At 49.7% G+C, this 23,344-nt stretch overlaps 1 protein-coding gene and 17 non-coding genes across 18 annotated transcripts; all 18 read left to right on the forward strand.

Annotated features, from left to right (window-relative positions):
* The first annotated feature begins 324 nt into the window (after positions 1-324).
* Trnaa-agc (transfer RNA alanine (anticodon AGC)) lies at positions 325-397 on the forward strand. Its single transcript has one exon. It is a non-coding gene; the product is annotated as a tRNA-Ala (tRNA).
* A 190-nt stretch (positions 398-587) lies between these two features.
* On the forward strand, positions 588-660 carry Trnaa-agc (transfer RNA alanine (anticodon AGC)). Its single transcript has one exon. It is a non-coding gene; the product is annotated as a tRNA-Ala (tRNA).
* Positions 661-848: 188 nt separating this feature from the next.
* Positions 849-921, forward strand: Trnaa-agc (transfer RNA alanine (anticodon AGC)). Its single transcript has one exon. It is a non-coding gene; the product is annotated as a tRNA-Ala (tRNA).
* Positions 922-1,110: 189 nt separating this feature from the next.
* Positions 1,111-1,183, forward strand: Trnaa-agc (transfer RNA alanine (anticodon AGC)). Its single transcript has one exon. It is a non-coding gene; the product is annotated as a tRNA-Ala (tRNA).
* A 189-nt stretch (positions 1,184-1,372) lies between these two features.
* On the forward strand, positions 1,373-1,445 carry Trnaa-agc (transfer RNA alanine (anticodon AGC)). Its single transcript has one exon. It is a non-coding gene; the product is annotated as a tRNA-Ala (tRNA).
* Positions 1,446-1,633: 188 nt separating this feature from the next.
* Positions 1,634-1,706, forward strand: Trnaa-agc (transfer RNA alanine (anticodon AGC)). Its single transcript has one exon. It is a non-coding gene; the product is annotated as a tRNA-Ala (tRNA).
* Positions 1,707-1,895: 189 nt separating this feature from the next.
* Trnaa-agc (transfer RNA alanine (anticodon AGC)) lies at positions 1,896-1,968 on the forward strand. Its single transcript has one exon. It is a non-coding gene; the product is annotated as a tRNA-Ala (tRNA).
* Positions 1,969-2,158: 190 nt separating this feature from the next.
* On the forward strand, positions 2,159-2,231 carry Trnaa-agc (transfer RNA alanine (anticodon AGC)). Its single transcript has one exon. It is a non-coding gene; the product is annotated as a tRNA-Ala (tRNA).
* Positions 2,232-2,420: 189 nt separating this feature from the next.
* On the forward strand, positions 2,421-2,493 carry Trnaa-agc (transfer RNA alanine (anticodon AGC)). Its single transcript has one exon. It is a non-coding gene; the product is annotated as a tRNA-Ala (tRNA).
* Positions 2,494-2,681: 188 nt separating this feature from the next.
* On the forward strand, positions 2,682-2,754 carry Trnaa-agc (transfer RNA alanine (anticodon AGC)). The gene has a single exon. It is a non-coding gene; the product is annotated as a tRNA-Ala (tRNA).
* Positions 2,755-6,872: 4,118 nt separating this feature from the next.
* On the forward strand, positions 6,873-8,207 carry LOC125760323 (uncharacterized). Its single transcript, XM_049420219.1, has one exon. The coding sequence runs from the start codon at positions 6,873-6,875 to the stop codon at positions 8,205-8,207; it is 1,335 nt and encodes a 444-aa protein (XP_049276176.1).
* A 651-nt stretch (positions 8,208-8,858) lies between these two features.
* Positions 8,859-8,931, forward strand: Trnaa-agc (transfer RNA alanine (anticodon AGC)). The gene has a single exon. It is a non-coding gene; the product is annotated as a tRNA-Ala (tRNA).
* Positions 8,932-9,120: 189 nt separating this feature from the next.
* Positions 9,121-9,193, forward strand: Trnaa-agc (transfer RNA alanine (anticodon AGC)). The gene has a single exon. It is a non-coding gene; the product is annotated as a tRNA-Ala (tRNA).
* Positions 9,194-9,382: 189 nt separating this feature from the next.
* Trnaa-agc (transfer RNA alanine (anticodon AGC)) lies at positions 9,383-9,455 on the forward strand. Its single transcript has one exon. It is a non-coding gene; the product is annotated as a tRNA-Ala (tRNA).
* A 188-nt stretch (positions 9,456-9,643) lies between these two features.
* Trnav-aac (transfer RNA valine (anticodon AAC)) lies at positions 9,644-9,716 on the forward strand. Its single transcript has one exon. It is a non-coding gene; the product is annotated as a tRNA-Val (tRNA).
* A 190-nt stretch (positions 9,717-9,906) lies between these two features.
* On the forward strand, positions 9,907-9,979 carry Trnav-aac (transfer RNA valine (anticodon AAC)). Its single transcript has one exon. It is a non-coding gene; the product is annotated as a tRNA-Val (tRNA).
* A 452-nt stretch (positions 9,980-10,431) lies between these two features.
* On the forward strand, positions 10,432-10,504 carry Trnaa-agc (transfer RNA alanine (anticodon AGC)). Its single transcript has one exon. It is a non-coding gene; the product is annotated as a tRNA-Ala (tRNA).
* Positions 10,505-10,693: 189 nt separating this feature from the next.
* Trnaa-agc (transfer RNA alanine (anticodon AGC)) lies at positions 10,694-10,766 on the forward strand. The gene has a single exon. It is a non-coding gene; the product is annotated as a tRNA-Ala (tRNA).
* Positions 10,767-23,344: the final 12,578 nt, after the last annotated feature.

Below are 23,344 nucleotides of genomic sequence, written 5' to 3' on the forward strand. Positions count from 1 at the left end.
CGCATCCCCCGCCGCAGACGGAATAATATTTGTTGTTGGCATTTCTACGGCAAGCCTCGTTTTCGACGAGTTTTACTTCACTATTGTTCGCCGACAGAATGCGGTCGTGTTCAGTGAAAATCTTCTGCGAAGCTTACGATCAACTTGTGCCGGTTCACGGCTGGTGCACCGCAGCTTCTCCGTTAGTTGGCAGTGACAACGGGCCTAATAAGGAGCCGCGCCGCGAGAAAACCAGTCCCCACCCTCGTCGGCTGTCCTCTGTCTCCACCAACACTCTCACGTAACTACCGATCAGGTTGCGAGCACATGCTTCGATTCTTCATCGGGGGTGTAGCTCAGATGGTAGAGCGCTCGCTTAGCATGCGAGAGGTACTGGGATCGATACCCAGCACCTCCAAATATTCTTTTTTTTTTTCTTCGCTGTGGCGAACAATATTTTGCTTGATTGATGGAATGAAACAATGGGCGTAATAAGGAGCCGCGCCGCGAGAAAACCAGTCCACACCCTCGTCGGCTGCCCTCTTTCTCCACCAACACTCTCGCGTAACTACCGATCAGGTTGCGAGCATATGCTTCGATTCTTCATCGGGGGTGTAGCTCAGATGGTAGAGCGCTCGCTTAGCATGCGAGAGGTACTGGGATCGATACCCAGCACCTCCAAATATTCTTTTTTTTTCTTCGCTGTGGCGAACAATATTTTGCTTGATTGATGGAATGAAACAATGGGCGTAATAAGGAGCCGCGCCGCGAGAAAACCGGTCCCCACCCTCGTCGGCTGCCCTCTTTCTCCACCAACACTCTCGCGTAACTACCGATCAGGTTGCGAGCATATGCTTCGATTCTTCATCGGGGGTGTAGCTCAGATGGTAGAGCGCTCGCTTAGCATGCGAGAGGTACTGGGATCGATACCCAGCACCTCCAAATATTCTTTTTTTTTTCTTCGCTGTGGCGAACAATATTTTGCTTGATTGATGGAATGAAACAATGGGCGTAATAAGGAGCCGCGCCGCGAGAAAACCGGTCCCCACCCTCGTCGGCTGCCCTCTTTCTCCACCAACACTCTCGCGTAACTACCGATCAGGTTGCGAGCATATGCTTCGATTCTTCATCGGGGGTGTAGCTCAGATGGTAGAGCGCTCGTTTAGCATGCGAGAGGTACTGGGATCGATACCCAGCACCTCCAAATATTCTTTTTTTTTTCTTCGCTGTGGCGAACAATATTTTGCTTGATTGATGGAATGAAACAATGGGCGTAATAAGGAGCCGCGCCGCGAGAAAACCAGTCCCCACCCTCGTCGGCTGTCCTCTGTCTCCACCAACACTCTCACGTAACTACCGATCAGGTTGCGAGCATATGCTTCGATTCTTCATCGGGGGTGTAGCTCAGATGGTAGAGCGCTCGCTTAGCATGCGAGAGGTACTGGGATCGATACCCAGCACCTCCAGATATTCTTTTTTTTTCTTCGCTGTGGCGAACAATATTTTGCTTGATTGATGGAATGAAACAATGGGCGTAATAAGGAGCCGCGCCGCGAGAAAACCGGTCCCCACCCTCGTCGGCTGCCCTCTTTCTCCACCAACACTCTCACGTAACTACCGATCAGGTTGCGAGCATATGCTTCGATTCTTCATCGGGGGTGTAGCTCAGATGGTAGAGCGCTCGCTTAGCATGCGAGAGGTACTGGGATCGATACCCAGCACCTCCAAATATTCTTTTTTTTTTCTTCGCTGTGGCGAACAATATTTTGCTTGATTGATGGAATGAAACAATGGGCGTAATAAGGAGCCGCGCCGCGAGAAAACCGGTCCCCACCCTCGTCGGCTGTCCTCTGTCTCCACCAACACTCTCGCGTAACTACCGATCAGGTTGCGAGCATATGCTTCGATTCTTCATCGGGGGTGTAGCTCAGATGGTAGAGCGCTCGCTTAGCATGCGAGAGGTACTGGGATCGATACCCAGCACCACCAAATATTCTTTTTTTTTTTCTTCGCTGTGGCGAACAATATTTTGCTTGATTGATGGAATGAAACAATGGGCGTAATAAGGAGCCGCGCCGCGAGAAAACCGGTCCCCACCCTCGTCGGCTGCCCTCTTTCTCCACCAACACTCTCGCGTGACTACCGATCAGGTTGCGAGCATATGCTTCGATTCTTCATCGGGGGTGTAGCTCAGATGGTAGAGCGCTCGCTTAGCATGCGAGAGGTACTGGGATCGATACCCAGCACCTCCAAATATTCTTTTTTTTTTCTTCGCTGTGGCGAACAATATTTTGCTTGATTGATGGAATGAAACAATGGGCGTAATAAGGAGCCGCGCCGCGAGAAAACCGGTCCCCACCCTCGTCGGCTGTCCTCTGTCTCCACCAACACTCTCGCGTAACTACCGATCAGGTTGCGAGCATATGCTTCGATTCTTCATCGGGGGTGTAGCTCAGATGGTAGAGCGCTCGCTTAGCATACGAGAGGTACTGGGATCGATACCCAGCACCTCCAAATATTCTTTTTTTTTCTTCGCTGTGGCGAACAATATTTTGCTTGATTGATGGAATGAAACAATGGGCGTAATAAGGAGCCGCGCCGCGAGAAAACCGGTCCCCACCCTCGTCGGCTGCCCTCTTTCTCCACCAACACTCTCGCGTAACTACCGATCAGGTTGCGAGCATATGCTTCGATTCTTCATCGGGGGTGTAGCTCAGATGGTAGAGCGCTCGCTTAGCATGCGAGAGGTACTGGGATCGATACCCAGCACCTCCAAATATTCTTTTTTTTTCTTGGCTGTGGCGAACAATATTTTGCTTGATTGATGGAATGAAACAATGGGCGTAATAAGGAGCCGCGCCGCGAGAAAACCGGTCCCCACCCTCGTCGGCTGCCCTCTTTCTCCACCAACACTCTCGCGTAACTACCGATCAGGTTGCGAGCATATGCTTCGATTCTTCATCGGGGGTGTAGCTCAGAGGGATTTCACTTCCGGCCACTGCTGTGTACGGACGTGTGCATCATGCGCTCCGTAGGGGCGGATACAGCGGCCCAGATGGGTCGCGGAAACAGGATTGTCGCCGAAGATGAACAGGGTTACGAAGTCGTTTTGCCGCAGTTGCCTACAGGTGCGTGTGTTATGAATACTGTTTTTCTACACGGAGATATCAAGGCAAGGCCGTATCGTGTTGAAGACGTCCGTGACACTTTGGTTAGTCTGGGTATGTTGCCTGAGGTACTCGCCTTAGGCGCTTTCCAGATGAACCACGTCTGGGCCGTGACTTTCAGTACGGCGCAAGCCACGAAAAAGATGTTAGCACTTGGTGACGTAAAGATAAAGGAAAGGCGCTGCCTCGTTATCGACCCGAACAAGCAGGATGTCCGGCTAAAGCTTTATTGGCTTCTGCATAATGTACCGGATGAAGATGTGCGCACCGCACTCGCAAACTATGGAAGAGTGACAGAAGTATCGAAGGAACGTTGGCGCGTCCAAGGTATCGCCGATAAAGGAACCTCGACCAGGACTGTCACCCTGCAATTAAAAGCGGGCTTGACAGTCGAAGACCTACCACACCAGCTCCGAGTGGGCGGCATAACAACGCTTTTGGTTGTGCCAGGACGAGCACCGCTTTGCTTACGATGTCGACGAACGGGACATATACGCCGGGACTGTCGCATACCCCGGTGTGGTCGGTGCAGACGCTATGGTCACGAAGACAGCGAGTGTGCCCAAACATACGCCAGTGTGGCCGGGCCTGTGGCTGGCGACCATCTCACGGAGCACATAATGGACCAAGCTGATGCAGAAGAAGCAGCGGAAAGCAGAAATCGGGGTCCCGTATTCACGCCCCTTTCTAAGGGCCCGAAGGACGAAGGAAGCGAAGCGGCTCAGGCTGAACAAACGGGTCAACAGACCAACAGCGTGAGCTCTATACCGCGGGACCAAAGCGACAACGAAAATGAGCAAGGTATTGGGTCGTCGACTGGACAACCTGAAGATATGGACGTCACAAGAGCGGGGACAAGCGCAAAGCGAACGCTTGAAGATGTCAGCAACGAGGACGCAGAACCAGAGAGGACAACAGGAGGTGAGCCGGCAACGAAAGCGGCAACGCTCAGGCCATAGAGTTTCCTACAATACTTACTAGAGGGAACTCTGGCGCTAGTGTCTATGGGAGCTGCAATGCATCGCGCTTCAGCCAGCATGGGAATCATGGGTAGTACACGGATTTGTCTAAACTTCGTTCTTTCGGCTCCGTTCGGCTCCGCGTCGCCTGCATCCGCTTTGTCGCAAAACGAAGTTCAGCGAAAATCAGCAGTTTCACTTCACCACTTTAACTTCTTTAGGCTCACCGATTCAAATCTGGTCACGAAGTTCACAACGATCCATTCTTTTATCCGAAAGAAAACCAAAACATAGCAATAAACAAAGCCACAAGTGCGTTCGAAGCCCACAAGCACGAAGACTAGGCAAATCCGTGTACTACCCATCATTCCCATGGTGGCTGAACGATCGCAGCGCCAGAGTTCCCTCTAGGTCATTTTAGGAAACTCTATGGCTCAGGCGACCCAGCTTGAGGTTCAAGCCGAACATCGCTGCGGGCACACGTCCGCCGCCGAAGCCACACTCGTAGCCACGGGGGAAGACAGTCAACGAGGGACCTAAATCCATAGGCGCTCAAGGACATAGCGAATATGGCTTCATCATTATGTGACGCGTGTGGGAAGTACCCGCCTTGTACGTGCCTATCCACAACTTCAACGGGGGAAGCCAGGGATGTGTCAATCGGCGAGGTAAGAACCATGCGGTCCGTATCTTGCCCGCGGCCTTCACAGCCCATAACTACGTTGCGTATCGCAACTTTAAATGTGCGCGGACTTCGATCTAAACGAAAGCAATATCAGGTTAGTCGTCTTTTCCTAGAGGACGACCTCGATATCATAGCGGTACAGGAAACGAAGGTCGAAAGTCAAGAACAAACGGACCGCATGGTCGAACCTTTTCGGTCCCGCTATAATGTTTGCATATGTCATTCTGTTGGCACCTCTGGAGGGTGTGCTCTCTTTCTGCGGAACTCTTTAGGATTTGTTGAAGAGTATGTTCATGCTAGCGATGACGGCCGTCTCGTTTTGTGCGATTTTCACGGTTTTGGTAAAAAATGGCGCATCATTTGCGTATATGCACCGAATAGTATAACTGAGCGGTTATCCTTTTTTGCAAGTGTCGAACGGTATTTAAAATCTGAAAGAAACGTGATAATTATGGGGATTTTAATTGCGTGTGCTTCAGAGAAGATAGAAGCAAAAGACTATCCGTTCGTGATCAAAGTGCTTTGTTGCTGTCAGAGCTTATGCAAGAGGGGGGTTTTGAAGATGTAGGAAACGTATTGCAAATTGGAAGTGGCGCTAGGTTTACGCATTTCCAGCGCGATTGCCATTCCCGTTTAGATAGAGCATACGTATCAGATGTACTCGTGCCGCTATGCAACAGTTACGAGCACAAACCAGTAGCTTTCAGTGATCACAGTGCCGTAATGTTTTCTCTGGGAGTGAAGAAGAAAAGATCAACCTTTTCTTGGAAACTGTGGAAACTGAACAATAAATTACTTAGTGATGAAATCTTTGTGGATAAGGTAAAAGTACTTATTGAAAAAGTGCGCTCGTCTGAGTCGGGGCGAATGGTCGCTGCATGGGAACAGTTCAAGGAAGAAGTTAAAATTGCTGCAATTGAAAGGTCTTCCATGTTACGCTACAATGAAAAAAGAAAGCAAAAAGAACTACAAGGTCAGCTAGAATTCTTGTTGTCAGTCGAAAGCACGCGACCAGGCACTTTAACGAAAGAGATTAGAGAGGTCAAGAACCAGCTGGAGATAATGGACACTGAAAAATACAGAGGAGCAGTCATACGCGCACGCGCAGAACACCTTTGGCTGGGGGAAACACCGACGAAACGCTCGCTGAGCGAAGAAAAGCGCTACGCCTCGCGTAAAGAAATAAAACAGATTAAATACGGAGGAGTGACTACCACGGACAAACAGATGATAGAAAGCGCGTTTTTGGATTATTATAAAGGACTTCTTGGGTGCAGCGGTAACAGAGAAGCAGCCTTGGACAGCGAGTTTTTGTCAATAATGCCGACACTAGATAAGGAAACCACCGCACGCCTTGAAGAGCCAATATCGGTTGGGGAAATTGAAAGGGCCATTAATGAATTAAGTGAAGGGAAAACGCCCGGCCCGGATGGACTAGGCACAGCTTTTTACAAAGCATTCAAAGATGAGCTGTCGGAACTCCTGTTACGCCTCGTAGCGGAGGCTTACGAGGTAAAGGAAATGCCGCCGTCCTTTCGAAGGTCACATATTGTACTCATACCCAAAAGTGAAGATCCAGTGAAGCTCTTGTCAGTGAGTGCTTATCGTCCCATAAGCCTCACTAACACTGATTATAAGGTTTTTATGAAGGTACTCGCCAAGAGACTGCAAAGCGTAATACGGTTAATCGTAGGACCGCACCAAACATGCGGAATTAAGGGCCGAACAATAGGAACCAATATCCACACTGCGAGGAGCATACTTGAGTGTTGCGATGCATGGGACAGCCAAGTAGCAATGTTGCAACTGGACTTGGAAAAGGCTTTTGACCGTGTTATGCATGATGTACTTTTTTCAATATTGAAACATGTAAATGTAGGAGATGTTATTTTAGAAGGGGTGAAGATGTCGTATAGGAATTGTTTTGCTAGCATCGTAATTAACAAGGAAGTCACTGCAAACTTTCAAATTGCAAGGAGTGCCCGTCAGGGTTGCCCGATTTCCCCCTTGTTATTTGCTATCTACTTGGAGCCCTTTTGTTTGAGCATAATCAATAGCGACAAGATACATGGTTTTAGGTTAATGACGGCTGAGGTCAAAGTACTGTCCTACGCAGATGACATCGCTGTTTTTTGTAAAGACAGAGGGAGTATTAGTGAAGCAGTCAGTGTAGCAGACAAGTACTGCAAGTGGTCAGGCAGTGCCTTAATCTGGGATAAGAGTGCAGCTTTTTGGCATGGTACCTGGGACGAAAAGCCTGAATTTTTCGAAAAGGTTAAGTGGAGCTCCGTGCCGACGAAGTACCTCGGTGTGCCACTGCAGAAATATAATGATCCCAGTGAATACTGGAACGACGAGACAGAAAAATTAAGGGAGAAAGCGAACAAGTGGGGAGGAAAAAACCTATCAATATTCGCGAGGTCAACAGTTTGCAACTTATTCTTAGCAGCCAAAATTTGGTATGTACTTCAGGTGCTGTGCATGAACCGCGCAAATGTACAGAAGATACACAGAATTTTTGCCACTTTTGTTTGGGCCTCCACGTGGGAACGCACGAGCCGTACAAATCTTTTCCGGTCAGTGAAAGCCGGTGGGTTGGGATTAGCCCACTTATTTCTAAGGCAGATTGTTTCCAGGTTTATGTTTCTGCGAGATCAGAGCCATCCTTTCTTACGTACTATGCTACAAGTTAGATTATGCTGTTATCTACCCGGATTTGTTGTATCCACTTGTTGTGCTGGGCGTAGCGGCATTCATGGTTATCTCAACGAAGCTGTTTCGGCTTTTAACATACTAAAAGTACGTTTTTCTTTACAGTACCTTGGTGTGGTGACAAAAAGACAATTATATAAAGACCTTATTGATGTAATGCTGCCTGTGCCGATGTATCGTGCGATGTATGAAAAAGGCCAGGGAAAAGACGTTCTTAAAAGGGTTAAAATAATGGTGATACGGCCATCAGCAAAGACCTTTTTCTTTCAGCTGCACACTGGTACACTTCCCGTAAAACCATGGCTGCAGGAAAGGGGCTTATTTGTTCCCTGGTCTGTTAATTGTCTCCTATGCCGCAAACCAGAGAGTGTCGATCACATTTTTTTGGACTGTTTGGATGCTACGTTTCATTGGGACATCCTACAACCAACTTTAAAAAAAGACTTACCTTTGACACCCCATGGAATCCGTTTCCTACCGGTTCACAGTGACAGTGGCATACCGTACGACATGTTTATGCTGTTAAGTATGCACGCTATTTGGAAATCATGCATGGCATTTCGGCATGTTGACGCGAATGCCCGTTCTGTCAGAGAATACTTCATTGAAAGTATAGCTTACATAAGAGATGCATACAATGCACGAGAAGAACAGCCGGAATGGCTCCCTGTACTGAATGAACTTGTAGCACTAAAGCGCTTTTAACCCTTTCGGCCCTGGCGGTGTCAATTGACACCAACGCACAAAACTTGCCCTGGCACCTTGGAAATGAAACCAAAACTGCCGATTCTTGGGGAAATACTTCTTCAGTCATCCCCACTGCGATCGACACCAAAATGGTGACATGCTTGCGGAGATGGGAGCCGCAAAGAAGAAGAAGCTTGACCGAAGTCATGGGTGACGCCGAGGCGGGTCAGCTGAGGCGGGGAAGCGCAGTTTTCGGATCAACGTACCGAAGCTGTTTCAATGAGTATCACACTGAAAAATGAGACGTGGTTCACATTTTGTGTACTCTAGTGAACAGCAGGAAAAAAGATGCAATTTTTCTCATTTCGCAACCGCTGAGCCCTGATGACCTAATTTGACGTCATGTCTGTAAATCCATTATTACCTGCACCACTGGCTCAATTTTTCGTTTTTAGTCTTCTGAGGTCATAACTATTAGGAAAGCACGCACAAAAAAATTCCCCGACCAAAATAAAAAATCCAGGGCTGAAAGGGTTAAACAATTTATGCCAAACAAAGTGTGATTGGCGGTTTTAATGCATTGTTAAATACTTCTTGTCAAACTACACCTGTTTTTTTTGTGTGTGTACACGATGTACCTCGTTCTGAATAAAGAAAAAAAAAAAAAAGGGGGGTGTAGCTCAGATGGTAGAGCGCTCGCTTAGCATGCGAGAGGTACTGGGATCGATACCCAGCACCACTAAATATTCTTTTTTTTTTCTTCGCTGTGGCGAACAATATTTTGCTTGATTGATGGAATGAAACAATGGGCATAATAAGGAGCCGCGCCGCGAGAAAACCAGTCCCCACCCTCGTCGGCTGCCCTCTTTCTCCACCAACACTCTCGCGTAACTACCGATCAGGTTGCGAGCATATGCTTCGATTCTTCATCGGGGGTGTAGCTCAGATGGTAGAGCGCTCGCTTAGCATGCGAGAGGTACTGGGATCGATACCCAGCACCACTAAATATTCTTTTTTTTTTCTTCGCTGTGGCGAACAATATTTTGCTTGATTGATGGAATGAAACAATGGGCGTAATAAGGAGCCGCGCCGCGAGAAAACCGGTCCCCACCCTCGTCGGCTGCCCTCTTTCTCCACCAACGCTCTCGCGTGACTACCGATCAGGTTGCGAGCATATGCTTCGATTCTTCATCGGGGGTGTAGCTCAGATGGTAGAGCGCTCGCTTAGCATGCGAGAGGTACGGGGATCGATACCCAGCACCTCCAAATATTCTTTTTTTTTCTTCGCTGTGGCGAACAATATTTTGCTTGATTGATGGAATGAAACAATGGGCGTAATAAGGAGCCGCGCCGCGAGAAAACCGGTCCCCACCCTCGTCGGCTGCCCTCTTTCTCCACCAACACTCTCGCGTAACTACCGATCAGGTTGCGAGCATATGCTTCGATTCTTCATCGGGGGTGTAGCTGAGATGGTAGAGCGCTCGCTTAACATGCGAGAGGTACTGGGATCGATACCCAGCACCTCCAAATATTCTTTTTTTTTTTCTTCGCTGTGGCGAACAATATTTTGCTTGATCGATGGAATGAAACAATGGGCGTAATAAGGAGCCGCGCCGCGAGAAAACCGGTCCCCACCCTCGTCGGCTGCCCTCTTTCTCCACCAACACTCTCGCGTAACTACCGATCAGGTTGCGAGCATATGCTTCGATTCTTCATCGGGGGTGTAGCTCAGATGGTAGAGCGCTCGCTTAACATGCGAGAGGTACTGGGATCGATACCCAGCACCTCCAAATATTCTTTTTTTTTCTTCGCTGTGGCGAACAATATTTTGCTTGATTGATGGAATGAAACAATGGGCGTAATAAGGAGCCGCGCCGCGAGAAAACCGGTCCCCACCCTCGTCGGCTGCCCTCTTTCTCCACCAACACTCTCGCGTAACTACCGATCAGGTTGCGAGCATATGCTTCGATTCTTCATCGGGGGTGTAGCTGAGATGGTAGTGCGCTCGCTTAACATGCGAGAGGTACTGGGATCGATACCCAGCACCTCCAAATATTCTTTTTTTTTTTTCTTCGCTGTGGCGAACAATATTTTGCTTGATTGATGGAATGAAACAATGGGCGTAATAAGGAGCCGCGCCGCGAGAAAACCGGTTCCCACCCTCGTCGGCTGCCCTCTTTCTCCACCAACACTCTCGCGTAACTACCGATCAGGTTGCGAGCATATGCTTCGATTCTTCATCGGGGGTGTAGCTCAGATGGTAGAGCGCTCGCTTAGCATGCGAGAGGTACTGGGATCGATACCCAGCACCTCCAAATATTCTTTTTTTTTTCTTCGCTGTGGCGAACAATATTTTGCTTGATTGATGGAATGAAACAATGGGCGTAATAAGGAGCCGCGCCGCGAGAAAACCGGTCCCCACCCTCGTCGGCTGCCCTCTTTCTCCACCAACACTCTCGCGTAACTACCGATCAGGTTGCGAGCATATGCTTCGATTCTTCATCGGGGGTGTAGCTCAGATGGTAGAGCGCTCGCTTAGCATGCGAGAGGTACTGGGATCGATACCCAGCACCTCCAAATATTCTTTTTTTTTTCTTCGCTGTGGCGAACAATATTTTGCTTGATTGATGGAATGAAACAATGGGCGTAATAAGGAGCCGCGCCGCGAGAAAACCAGTCCCCACCCTCGTCGGTTGTCCTCTGTCTCCACCAACACTCTCACGTAACTATAGATCAGGATGCGAGCATATGCTTCGATTCTTCATCGGGGGTGTAGCTCAGATGGTATAGCGCTCGCACGCCATCGGCCATACCATGCTCGGCATTCTACTTCCGGGCGCGCCAGCGAACGGACGCAGAATGAACGGCTCCGATGGAGCGGCGATAGCGGCCCAAGCCAGCCGCGGAAACAGGATCACCGTCGACGATGATAAGGAATACGAAATTGTGCTGCCCACTCTGCCTACCGGTCGTGTTGTTCACAACACGTTGTTTTTGCACGGTGACGTGCGTGAGAGGCCCTACAGGGTCGAAGACTTCCGAGACGCCCTGGTCACCGCTGGTGTGCTCCCCGACGTGGTGGCGTTGGGGGCGTACCAGATTAACCATGTCTGGGCGGTGACCCTCAACACCGGAGAAGCTACAAAGAAACTGGCCGCGTTGAAGGAGCTGAAGGTGAAAGGGCGCCGGTGCGTCATTTTCGACCCTGAAGACCAACAGGTGAAACTTCGCCTGCACTGGCTGCTCTACGGTGTGCAGGACGAAGACGTACGGACAGCTTTCGCAGCGTTCGGAAACGTCACCGAGGTGACGCGTGAGCGTTGGCGCGTCCAGGGCATGCGGGAAAAGGGCTCAACCACCAGGAGCGTGCTCCTCAAGTTGAAGCCTGGACTGAAGGTGGACGACCTGCCCCACCAGGTTAGAGTCGCCGGCGAATTGGCCCTCGTGGTGGTGCCCGGGAGGGCAATGCAATGCCTGCGTTGCCACGGCACGGGTCATGTTCGCCGAGACTGCAAGGTGCCCCGCTGTTCGAAGTGCAGGCGCTATGGACATGCAGACGCGGACTGCGTCCGCACCTACGCGTCGGCGACCGGACTGCCAAGGGCTGACGAGCACAACGAGCTCATGGACGTCGCCGAGGCCGAGGAGGCAGCGAGGGGGACTGACGAGGCGAGAAAGCAGGCGGGTCAACCGGACACGTCGGCGCCTTCCAGCGGTGAAGCCTCGAAAGGGGCTGGCCCGGCTGAACAAGAAGCGTCAGTTGAGTCGTCTGGCTCAAAAGGCACCCCGCCGATAACACAGGTCCTGCCAGCGTCCTTTGGAGCTGACACCCGCCAGGTTCCTGAACCGACGCGCCAACGAGCGGCGGGTAATGCGGCTGGGTCGAGCGACACGACGGGGAAAACGACGGAGAGCTCGCCAGGAACCAAAGGCGGCGAGCAGAAAAGCCCGAGCGAGCCGCAGGCGCAGAAGCCTGGCGGCCAGACGTCTATCAACGCCGCCGTGGCGTCGAAGCGCCCGCACCCGCAGGCCAGCGACGACGGGACTCAAGCGACGACGCCGGGTGTCTAGGAACCCCCAGCAAAGACTGCCCAAGTACGGCGGTCATCCCTTCGTCCGCGCCCCAACGTTCCGTCCGACAAGCGAGGTGGCAACGCCGAGCCAGTCGGGCAAGTGCAAGTGCCGGCGCCGGACGGCACCGCCGGCGATGGCGTCGTCTAGCCCCGCGCTAGACGTGAGAGGTAAGCACAGTGCTGCTGGTCTCTCTTCTTTTCGTTAAAATGGCTCCTGCATGTCCGTTAAAAGTTGCAACCCTAAACGTTAGAGGACTGGCTGGAAAAAGAAAGCAGGGCCAGCTTTACCGACTTTTAACGGAACGCGACATAGACGTGCTGGCGGTGCAGGAAACGAAAGTTGATGGTGAAGAAGAGACCGGCAGCATGGTGCGACGTTTCACGTCTAGGTTTTTTGTTGTGGTCAGCCACGCACTGGGCACATCGGCCGGCTGCGTACTTTTTGTGAAGAAGTTGCCGGAGCTCCAAGTGAATGGTCATTTTTCGTGTGCGACGGGCCGGTGTGTGGTTCTTGACTTTTCTTTGAATAATGTCGCGTGGCGTATTGTTTGTGTGTACGCGCCCAAAAAGGTGGAAGAAAGGGCCCTGTTTTTTCACGGCCTAGAACAACGACTCTGTGCAGAAAAGCAGACGATACTGTTGGGTGACTTTAACTGCGTTCTCAGTGCACACGACAAGACGAGCACTCGCGGCTTTAGAGAAAAGAGCACAGATGTCTTGACGCGCATTCTCGAGAACTGGGATCTTGAGGATGTCGCAGAATGTCTTCAGTATACGAGTGCGATTAAGTACACGCGTTTTGAAGGGCCTAGTTATGCGAGACTTGACCGCATTTATGTATCCGTTGACATCCTGCCGGCATGTACTAGTTATGCTGTAGTCGCGGTGTCCTTTTCTGACCACTGCTTAGTGGAATGCTCTATCGGAAATAATAAGCGAACCAATTCTTTCTCGTGGGAAACATGGAAATTAAATAGCAAGCTCCTGGAGGACGAAGAATTTAATTCAAGTGTAATTGAGGAAATTGGCAAATTAGAACCAAGCAAAAGTCTGCACATTTGGCAACAATGGGAGCTGTGTAAAGAAACTATAAAATTAAAAGCAATTGACAGGGCAACGCGCATTCGGCATGATCAGAGAAAGAAAGAGACGGAAATGAAAGAGCTTCTTGATAGGCTACTAAAGCATGAATGCCGAGCCCCCGGAAAATGGTCAGAAGACATCAGAAAAGTAAAACAAAAGATTGAGCAACTGGACGAAGAACGTTACCGCGGTGCGTTGGTGAGGGCAAGGGCAGAGGACACAGCCGCGGGTGAAACGCCATCCAAGCGCGCGCTGTGCTTGGAAAAAGCACGTGCGGAAAGAAACCACATACACGAGATAGAATGGGGCGGGTCGGTAACAGCCGATACAGAGGACATTAAAATGGCTTTCACTGAGCATTATCGGGCATTATTCGCCGCGCACGACGTAGACCTGGAAAAATTTAAAAACGAGTATTTGCCTGTTTTGCCCCGCGTGGACGATGAAAGAAAGGAGAGTTTACAAAGGCCAATAACCTCAACCGAAATTGAACTAGCAATAGACAAGTTAAATCCTGGAAAATCACCCGGACCTGACGGATTCACCGCCGCTTTTTATAAACAGTTTAAACACGAAATAAGCCCTATACTCACAGTCATATTTAATGAAGCGTACAAATTAAACACATTGCCACCGTCATACCGGTCTTCCCACACAGTACTTATCCCTAAAACCGAGGACCCAGATAAGCTAAAATTTGTTTCAGGGTATAGACCAATAGCCCTTACTAACGTAGAATACAAAATATATATGAAGGTTCTGGCTCGAAGACTACAGACTGTGATTAAGGACATCGTCGGGCCTCACCAAACGTGCGGTATCAAAGGGCGATCGATTGTGACCAATATTCACATAGCGCGCAGCATACTTGAATGTTGTGATTATTCAGATGAGCGAGTTGCCATCTTACAGATTGATTTTCAAAAGGCGTTCGATTGTGTTGACCATAGAATTTTGTTTGCTCTGTTAAATTATGTTAACCTTGGTTCTGTTATCTGCGAGGGAGTGGCCCTGGCGTACCGAAACTGCACTACAAAGTTGATCGTGAATAAGAGTCTGGGGGCCCCCATTAGTGTGCAACGTTCGGTTCGTCAGGGTTGCCCCCTCAGCCCTTTGTTATTTTGCATGTATATTGAAACTCTCTGCATGAAAATTGTCAACGAACATAGCATCAACGGTTTTCAGTTACAAGCAGCAGAAGTTAAGCTGCTTGCGTACGCGGATGATGTGGCTATTTTTTCAAGGGACAAACGTAGTATAACACAGACAGTAGAAACCGTGCGTACATTCAGCCAAGCTACAGGCAGCGGAGTTAACTGGTCGAAGTCTCTAGGGCTCTGGCACGGATCGTGGCCAACCAAACCTGACCACTTCGCGAACGTGCCTTGGGTGACGACCCCGGGCAGGTATTTGGGCGTCCCGCTCGATGGTTATCGCGACAGCGATCATTACTGGAAAGGTCAGGCGAAAGATATACGGGAGAGGGCCGATAAGTGGAAAGGAGCCGCCTTATCGATTTTTGCCAGAGCCACTGTTTGTAACTTGTTTTTTATCAGCAAGTTGTGGTACGTAATGCAGGTGCTGCATTGCTCCCGGACTAATGTGCAGAAGTTTCACAGAATATTTGCCATATTTGTCTGGGCTTCTGAGTGGGAGCGATGCAGCCGTACCAACTTGTTTCGACGGGTTAAGGACGGGGGACTGGGACTCGGTCACTTGTTTTTACGGCAGCTGGTCAACCGGTTTTTGTTTTTTAGAGATGTCACCGATCCTTTCCTGCGCACACTGTGTCAATTGCGACTGGGTAGATGTCTCCCAGAGTATGTAGTGACTACCGAGGATTTTGTGGGAGGGATTGGGGCTTTCTTTAAAGAAATTGTGTTTAGTATCAGGTTTCTCACTGTAAGATTTTCAAGGGAGTACCTTTGGAGTGTAAAACGAAAAGAACTTTATTTTGCCTTATGCGACATCGTCTTTCCAGTGCCGTTGTACAGGTCCTTGTACAGTGGAGGCCCAGGTAGCAATGTTTTAAAGAGAGTAAAAAAAATGAGGGTGCAGCCGGGAACAAAGACCTTTTTCTTTAAACTGCATACCGGAACGTTGCCTGTTAAATCTTTTTTGGAGAAAAGGGGTTGTTATTTGCCATGGGGTACTCATTGTTTAATTTGCAAATTGCCGGAAACCATAGATCATGTTTTTTTGCACTGTTGGGAGGGGGTTTATTTTTGGGACGTTTTGCAGAGATCAGTCAAGAAAGAGTTCCCGCTGCACCCGTATGGCATTCGGTTTTTGTGCGTAAACAATGAAGATGGGGTTCCTTTCGATGCAATTATGCTCCTGGGCCTCCACTCCTTGTGGAGATCGCGAATGGCAGGCTACCATTTCGACAAAGATGCGCGGCCTGCACGAGCGTACTTCAGGGAGGGTATTGATTGGTTTATAGAATTATATAAAGCGGAACCGGAACCACCCGAATGGCTGTCAAGACTACAGCCACTGGTGACATTGCCCGAATTTTAACTTGACGATACCAGCACCATGCTGGTTGATTACACAGTCACCATATGTACCTTGTACATCGGGTGGTTTTTACACCAGTGTTGTGTGTATTATGTGCTGTGTACCAAAGCCAGGTAATAAAAAAAAAAAAAAAAAAAAGATGGTATAGCGCTCGCTGATTCCACTTCCGGCCGCGACAGCGTACGGACGTGTTCTCATGAGCTCCGACGGAGCGGCGATAGCGGCCAAGCTCGGTCGCGGAAACAGGTTATCTGCAATGGAAAACGAATACCAGGTTGTTCTGCCCAGTTTGCCTACAGGACGGTTTATTTTAAATACCGTGTTTTTGCACGCGGACGTCAGTGCTCGGCCCTACCGGGTAGAAGACTTTCGCGACGCTCTGGCTCAACATTCGGTACTCCCCGAGGTAGTCGCCTTGGGGGCGTACCGCATGAGCCATGTGTGGGCGGGCGGTCACCTTCAAGGACGCTGAAACGGTAAAGAAGCTGGTCAGCATCGGTGAACTGCAAGTTAAAAGCAAGCGCTGTATCGTCATCGACCCGGCCAACAGGGACGTCCGAATGAAGGTGCACTAGTTGCTCCACAGTGTGCCTGACGAGGACGTGCGCCTTGCCTTCACGCCTTTCGGTAAACTCACCGACATCGTCAGGGAGCGCTGGAGGTCCGAGGGATTGACCGACAAAGGGTCTACAACGAGGCTTGTGACTCTGAGGCTGCACTCCGGCGTCAAAATCGACGACTTGCCACACCAGTTAAGAGTGTCCGGTGAGCACGCCCTTGTTGTTGTGCCGGGCAGGGCTCCGCTCTGCCTTCGCTGCCGGGGCACGGGCCACATCCGCCGCGAGTGCCGCATTCCGCGATGTGGCTTTTGTCGGCGATTCGGTCACGAAGACGGCCAGTGTGAACGAACGTACGCCAGCGTGACAGGGCCCGGGGGCAGCGACGACACCACCAACCTGCTCATGGACGAGGCTGACTTGGAAGAGGCGACGCCTCAGACAAACGCCCGTGAAACAACCATCTACATCGTCCTCTGTTCCGGAGGGCGAGCGTGATAAGCGGCAAGTCGACGAAGCCTCCAAGGACCAGCACGAGCCCGTCAAAGGCGTCGACACTGCACCGACTAGACGGGATTCGCCCCCAGAAGTGCAGCCTCCGGTGAGCGTGATTGAATCCGGCGAGAAGTGTATGGTTTCTTCACACGGCGAAGGGAGCCCGATGGCCGGAAAGAGGCCGCATGAGAGCACCGTCGACAGTGAGTCGCAGCGGGACGATGGTGGATGCGGCGAGCCGCCGACGAAAACGCCAGGTGTAAGACGCTCTCCATTTAGACCGCGAATCCTGCCTACCCACCCCACTCCCACCCCACCCGAGAGGACTGGGAAGCTGTCCTGCTCGGCTGCTCCGACCTCCAAGCCCAACAAGCATTGGTGGCTAGAGCCCGGGCCGCCGCGGCAACTACAGGGATACCGGACTAGGGATCCCTCCTAGTGTTTGTGAAGGGCGGGCCCATCCGGCTCACCCCGTCCACACCTCTCGCTGTATATAGAGTAATAAACGTTTTCCACCACCACCACCTAACATTCCGGGCGAACCACGGCGGGCGGGCAATCCGCCTTCGTAAGAGATGGTTTTAGGGGCGAAGCTCCTTAAGGCGGCACCCGTTCGTCCCTCGTAATCGTCGTCATCGCAGTAGTCCGTAACAAGTCTTACGCTTTGACCTCCAAGGTGGTGCCGGTGGGAGATTTCTCCTGTGCGTTGTTGAACAATAAAAAATTCGCAGCGTGCGCGTTAACTAAAAGCCGAATTCTTCTGTCTCTCATTCCCCATTAGCAGCCATTGGCATGTTCCAGTAGGAAACGTTAGTAGAAGTAGAAGTGTAAGTGTTAGCTAAAAGCCGACTTCTTCTGTCTCTCATTGCCATTAGCAGCCATTGTTTACCTCCAAGGTAGTGCCTGGTGAGATTTCTCCTGTGCGTGATTAAACAATAAAACTTTTGTTCAAAACGCCGTTGATTGATGAAATAAACCAACGAAAGACGCCAGATGTTTTGTAAAAGCAGAACGAAAGAACGCCAGATGTTTTTCTTAAAGTGTAGTAGTAGTAGTTATATGTAGCCACCTCGCCCGATCGTCAACGGGCGAGGTGGACCGGCAACGGCGCGAGGACCCTGCCGTACGAGAGTTAAATCACACTAAAAGACATACTTTGCGGGCGATACACTCTAGTGAGCTTTCAACTTTTCATCTTAATGTACATGATAAAGAAATTATTTCTACGAAAAACGCAAGGCACACCTTGAGCAATATATTTGGTTTTGGGACGCTAAATGGAACCATGAGGCGATGCGAAGCCGGAGCACTTGCACGATCGCGTTCCGTTGGCTTTCGTTGGGCATGCTACCGACCTCGCGTCGTGGAACGCGCGTCCTGTCTTCCCTCTAGCCTTGCCTTTAATTCGCACAGGGCGAGCGGGGAATGCGGTCGCTCTTGGCGCTCTTTCGCTCGGGAGCGGACTTCTTCCTTGCATTTCACCGATCACAAGTGATAATGAAGGGACCACGTAAACCAACAGTACAATAAAAGTTTCATGTTTAATATATACAAGATGTTTCACACTCTTTATATTATGTACTGGGCGCATTTCACGGAAGAGTTTCACGGTTTACAGATGATTCCCTCCGTAGCTTCGCCCCACTCATCATCATTCACCCCGTGGATATGCTGTGATTTTTTTTTATGTCAGGTAAAGGAGGGGGAGGGGAGGGGTGGGTGGGGTTGGGCCGAAAATGGTGTAGGAAAAAGCTACAATGTGGATCACTGTTTGCTCTGCTCTTCAAACGCGACAGCTTCACGGCCACTGGCCGGGTTTTGTTTCGCGGTGTCATCCGCGAGAAGAATATCGCAATAAGTTTCACCTCTGGTTTGTTCTTCGCAAAGGACACCATTCGGAAAGGCAACCTCCTTTGCAGCCATGGCCCAGCTAACAAAAGCGAGTTTGCGCGTAGCAACACTGAATGTACGAGGGTTAAGCGCTAGAAGGCGACAGTGCCAATTAAGCCGCTTACTGCTCGAAAACGATTTGGACTTGGTCGCAGTTCAGGAGACCAAAATAGAAAGCCAGGAGGTTGCCGACCGAATGGTATCCGTTTTTCGTCCTCATTTCAATGTACATTTTTGTCACGCTGTTGGCAGTTCGGGCGGCTGTGCTGTTTTCATACGTAATGACTTTTGTAGTTGCGTACAAACGGTTGAGTCGTGCCAATCTGGCCGCCTTTTAGTGGTAGATTTTAGTCTTTCGGGTACGAGTTACCGCGTTGTCTGTGCTTACGCACCGAATGTCGAAAGAGATCGCACAATTTTTTAAAGGTTTCTGACGTATCTAAACTGTGAAAAAGTGATAATACTCCTACGCGATTTCAACTGTGTTTGTGCAGCTGAAGACCGGTCCAAAAAGAGCCGTTTTCACGATAAGAGCGCCGAGTTGTTATCGGAGATAGTACATGACCGCGGTTTAGAGGACGTGGGCTGCGTTTTTTCCAGTGGTACTCGCCCGACTTACACCCATTTTCAGCGAGATAGCCATGCAAGATTGGACAGAATCTATGCCTCAGCCGAACTTGTTGTGCTGTGCACTGCGTACCAAGTGAAACCTATTTCCTTCAGCGACCACTGTTTGGTTATTGCCGGCTTTGGCAGAGTGCAGGCGAAACCACATTGAAATTGGAACCTGTGGAAATTTAATGTGAAGCTCCTAGAGGACGATAATTTCGTAAGCGTAGTAACCGACGAACTGGAGAAGCTACACGCCTCGCAGTCAATAAATCTCGCTGCTGAATGGGAGGAGTTTAAACAGAGAGTCAAAATAGCTGCCATAGAAAGAAGTAGCATACTCAAGCATAAGCGGAACCAAAGTGAACGTGAGCTTCGTGAGCGGCTTGAATACTTTACCTGCATGGAAAACACCCAACCTGGTGTTTTTAGGAAGGAAATGAGAGACGTGAAGAGTCAACTGGAGCAAATTGACGCTGAGAAGTAGAAGACCGCGATAATACGAACAAGAGCGGAAAAATTGTGGGTCGGTGAAAGGCCAACAAAACGCGCGTTGTCTGATGAAAAGAAATATGCGTGCCAGAAAGAAATCCGTCAAATAGCTAGTGGCAACGATGTCACGTCGGATAGGAAGGTCATCAGGCGCGTGATAGCCGATCATTTTACTTATCTGCTTGGAGAACAAAGGAACACTATGGAAGGATTTCGGGAGACATTTTTACCTTTTATGCCGAGGCTAGACGACGAAGTTAAAGCACGTTTGGAGGTGCAGATTTCTCTACGAGAAATCGAGGACGCAATCGGCGACTTGACGCTGGGCAAGGCGCCCGGGCCCGATGGCCTAGGGGCCGCCTTCTATAAAGCTTTTAAATTTAAGGTAGCTCCTGTGTTGCTTGGAGTTTTCGCTGAAGCTTACGACCGTAAGCGAGTTCCGCTTTCATTCAGAAGGTCGCACGTTGTGCTGATACCCAAGAGTGATGACCCCGAAAAACGTCTCTCCGTGGGCTCTTATCGTCCTATCAGCCTCACCAACGTGGACTACAAAATATTTATGAAAGTATTAGCCAAAAGACTCCAGGGGGTTATTGCAAAGCTGGTAGGGCCACATCAGACTTGCGGTATTAAAGGCCGCAGCATAGCGACAAACATTCACGTCGCACGAAGTGTTCTTGAATGTTGTGACGTTCTAGGCGAGCGCGTGGCAATGATGCAGCTCGACCTGGCGAAAGCTTTTGACCGAGTCTCGCACGAGATTTTATTGGACATTCTCAAACATTCAAATGTTGGCCATGTAATACTAGAAGGCGTCAGAATGGCGTACACGGACTGCACCATGCGTATTATAGTAAACGGGGAACTTACGGAGAGCGTGAACGTCCGCTCGTCAGTGAGGCAGGGATGTCCTTTGTCGCCTTTGCTTTTTGCACATTATCTCGAACCGCTCTGTTTGGCCATTGACCACACGGAAGCTATTACGGGCTTCAGGCTGGAGACAGCACACGTCAAAGTTTTGGCTTACGCAGATGATGTTGCTGTGTTCTGCTCAGACAGGGAGAGCATCAAACAAGCCACTAATATTGTATGCGACTTTTGTGACTGCACCGGTGCCCAAATAAACTGGGATAAGAGTTACGGGTTTTGGCATGGTGACTGGGATGTTACCCCAGAGCATTACTCTCGGTTACGCTGGTCGGCAATTCCAACACGTTACCTAGGCGTGCCACTTGAATCTTATCGTGATCCAGAAGCGCACTGGTCTGAGCAGGCGCGAAGTGCAAAAGAAAAGTCTACTGCGTGGCAAGGCAGGCAATTGTCCATTTTTTCACGAGCCACTGTCTGTAACATTTTTCTGACCTCCAAAATCTGGTATGTGATGAATGTGTTATGCGCATCGCGAGTTAGCATACAAAAACTTCACCGCGTTTTTGCTGTTTTTATTTGGGCGTCCACTTGGGAGCGGACTAGCAGAATGAATTTGTTCCGCCCTGTTAAGAAAGGTGGCCTTGGTCTTGTCCATTTGTTTTTGCGACAGGTTGTGTCGCGATTTATGTATTTACGGGATCAAAATCACCCGTTCCTCCGCACTATCATACAAACGAGGCTACGGCGACTACTCCCGGAACTTATAGCGTCTTCGCGCAAAACGATCAACGGTTCTGTAACCGGGTACCTGCGCGAGGTGGTTCTGTCGTTCAGGTTGCTGAACGCACGATTTTCGTTAGATTATTTATTTAATGTTAAGAAGAAAAAGCTATATAAGGACCTAGCGGAAAACATGCTACCAGAGCCCTTGTACCGTTTCCCACATCGCGGAGGCGCTGGACAGGATGTGCTCAAACGAGTAAAGAAAATGCCTATACAACCATCAGTTAAAACATTCTTCTTTCAGTTGCACACAAACACACTAGCTGTTAAAACCTGGCTCCAAGATAAAGGCATCTTTATAGGGAGTATTCACCCACGTCACGCAAGCGATGCATCCTGGGACCGCCGCCATTTTGTTGTACTGGCTGACAAGGCCGCGCTTTACGGTGCCTGTGTTCTAGGAGCCAATAGCTGTGACATGGTGTTCTGCGCCGTTTTTGGGTGCAGCAATCGGTCTCAGACGAAGGAGGAGAAGTTACAGAGCAATGCACCGGATCCGCGCTTCTTTAAGATACCGAAGGTGCGGCTAAATGAATGCGAACAGACGCGGGTGCTGTCCGAAAGCCGCCGACGAGAATGGTTGGCCAGAATTAACCGGAAAGGCCTCGACGCCAACGTGGACAAGTACAAGGTCTGCTCGAAGCATTTTATTTCAGGTAAGGATGCATTGTATCTACTGTAGGCGTCGCCATGAAAAGACGCGAACGAAAAAAGAAAAAAGAAGAAAGACGCACGACCCACGTTGTGTTATGCGCCAGCCGAATGTTTGATACCTCCGTAATTTGTTCTCGAACGCTGTGTTTTGGTGCAACAGTGTGTTTACTGGCATGACACATCGAACAGGAAGTACCAACAATAAGACTAGGAGTTCTGAAGCACTTAAATTGCACATTTTCTGGTAATCGTACGGAAGAGGTTTACATAGGTTTGCTTTTCCTGTTTGCCTTTCATTCCAGGCAAATAGCGCAATGCTCTGTGTCTAATTTTGCTCGTCGCTCGACGTATAATTTTGCCAGCTGCTACTCTTCGAGTGCATGTAATAATTCGTAGTGCACGGCTGTGGTCAAGCGAAATTATAATGCAGTGAGTTCGTTTGTGATCATGAATAGCGCTGTCGGAGCGAGTGCGTAAGGACCGTTATATCGGCAAAGCACCGCCAAAAATTTGTCGTGTACTCCCTAACCCAGAAGAACAAACATCTTACCGCAGGGCAGCCATCACAACTTTTCGATACGTGTAGTCCGGACTGGGCACCGAGCCAACATTTTGGGTACGGCGATCGTTGCTCCGAACCTCAGCTGCACCGCTATGAACGTCTGAAGCGGCGTCGATCTGCTGTGGCGACAACTATCGCACCGAGTATGTCGCCAGCGGAGGAATCAGAACTTCAAGGTACAGAAACCTTATTTAAAAATAAAGCCTAAACGTTGTCGAAGCTAAAAAATGAAATTATGAATATCAACTTATGGTAAAGCAAATTATCTATTTTTTCGTACTACTGATCATATAATGTGCAACTTATGCTGCAGAATCTGCGGAGCCAGATGAAGAGCCACCAGCTGATGGGCAAAGAAGCAGCTGTCACTGCAGCTGAAGGTAAATAATTCTTCTGCACTTTATGATAATAGCATCATCGCATACGGTGTGTGTGTGTGTGTGTGTGTGTGTGTGTGTGTGTGTGTGTGTGTGTGTGTGTGTGTGTGTGTGTGTGTGTGTGTGTGTTTGTGTGTGTGTGTGTGTGTGTGATAATGTTGATAATTTCCACGTGGCATTAATATTCCTG

The sequence above is a fragment of the Rhipicephalus sanguineus genome, chromosome 10 (genome assembly GCF_013339695.2).
Source record: "Rhipicephalus sanguineus isolate Rsan-2018 chromosome 10, BIME_Rsan_1.4, whole genome shotgun sequence".
Lineage (NCBI taxonomy): Eukaryota > Metazoa > Arthropoda > Arachnida > Ixodida > Ixodidae > Rhipicephalus > Rhipicephalus sanguineus.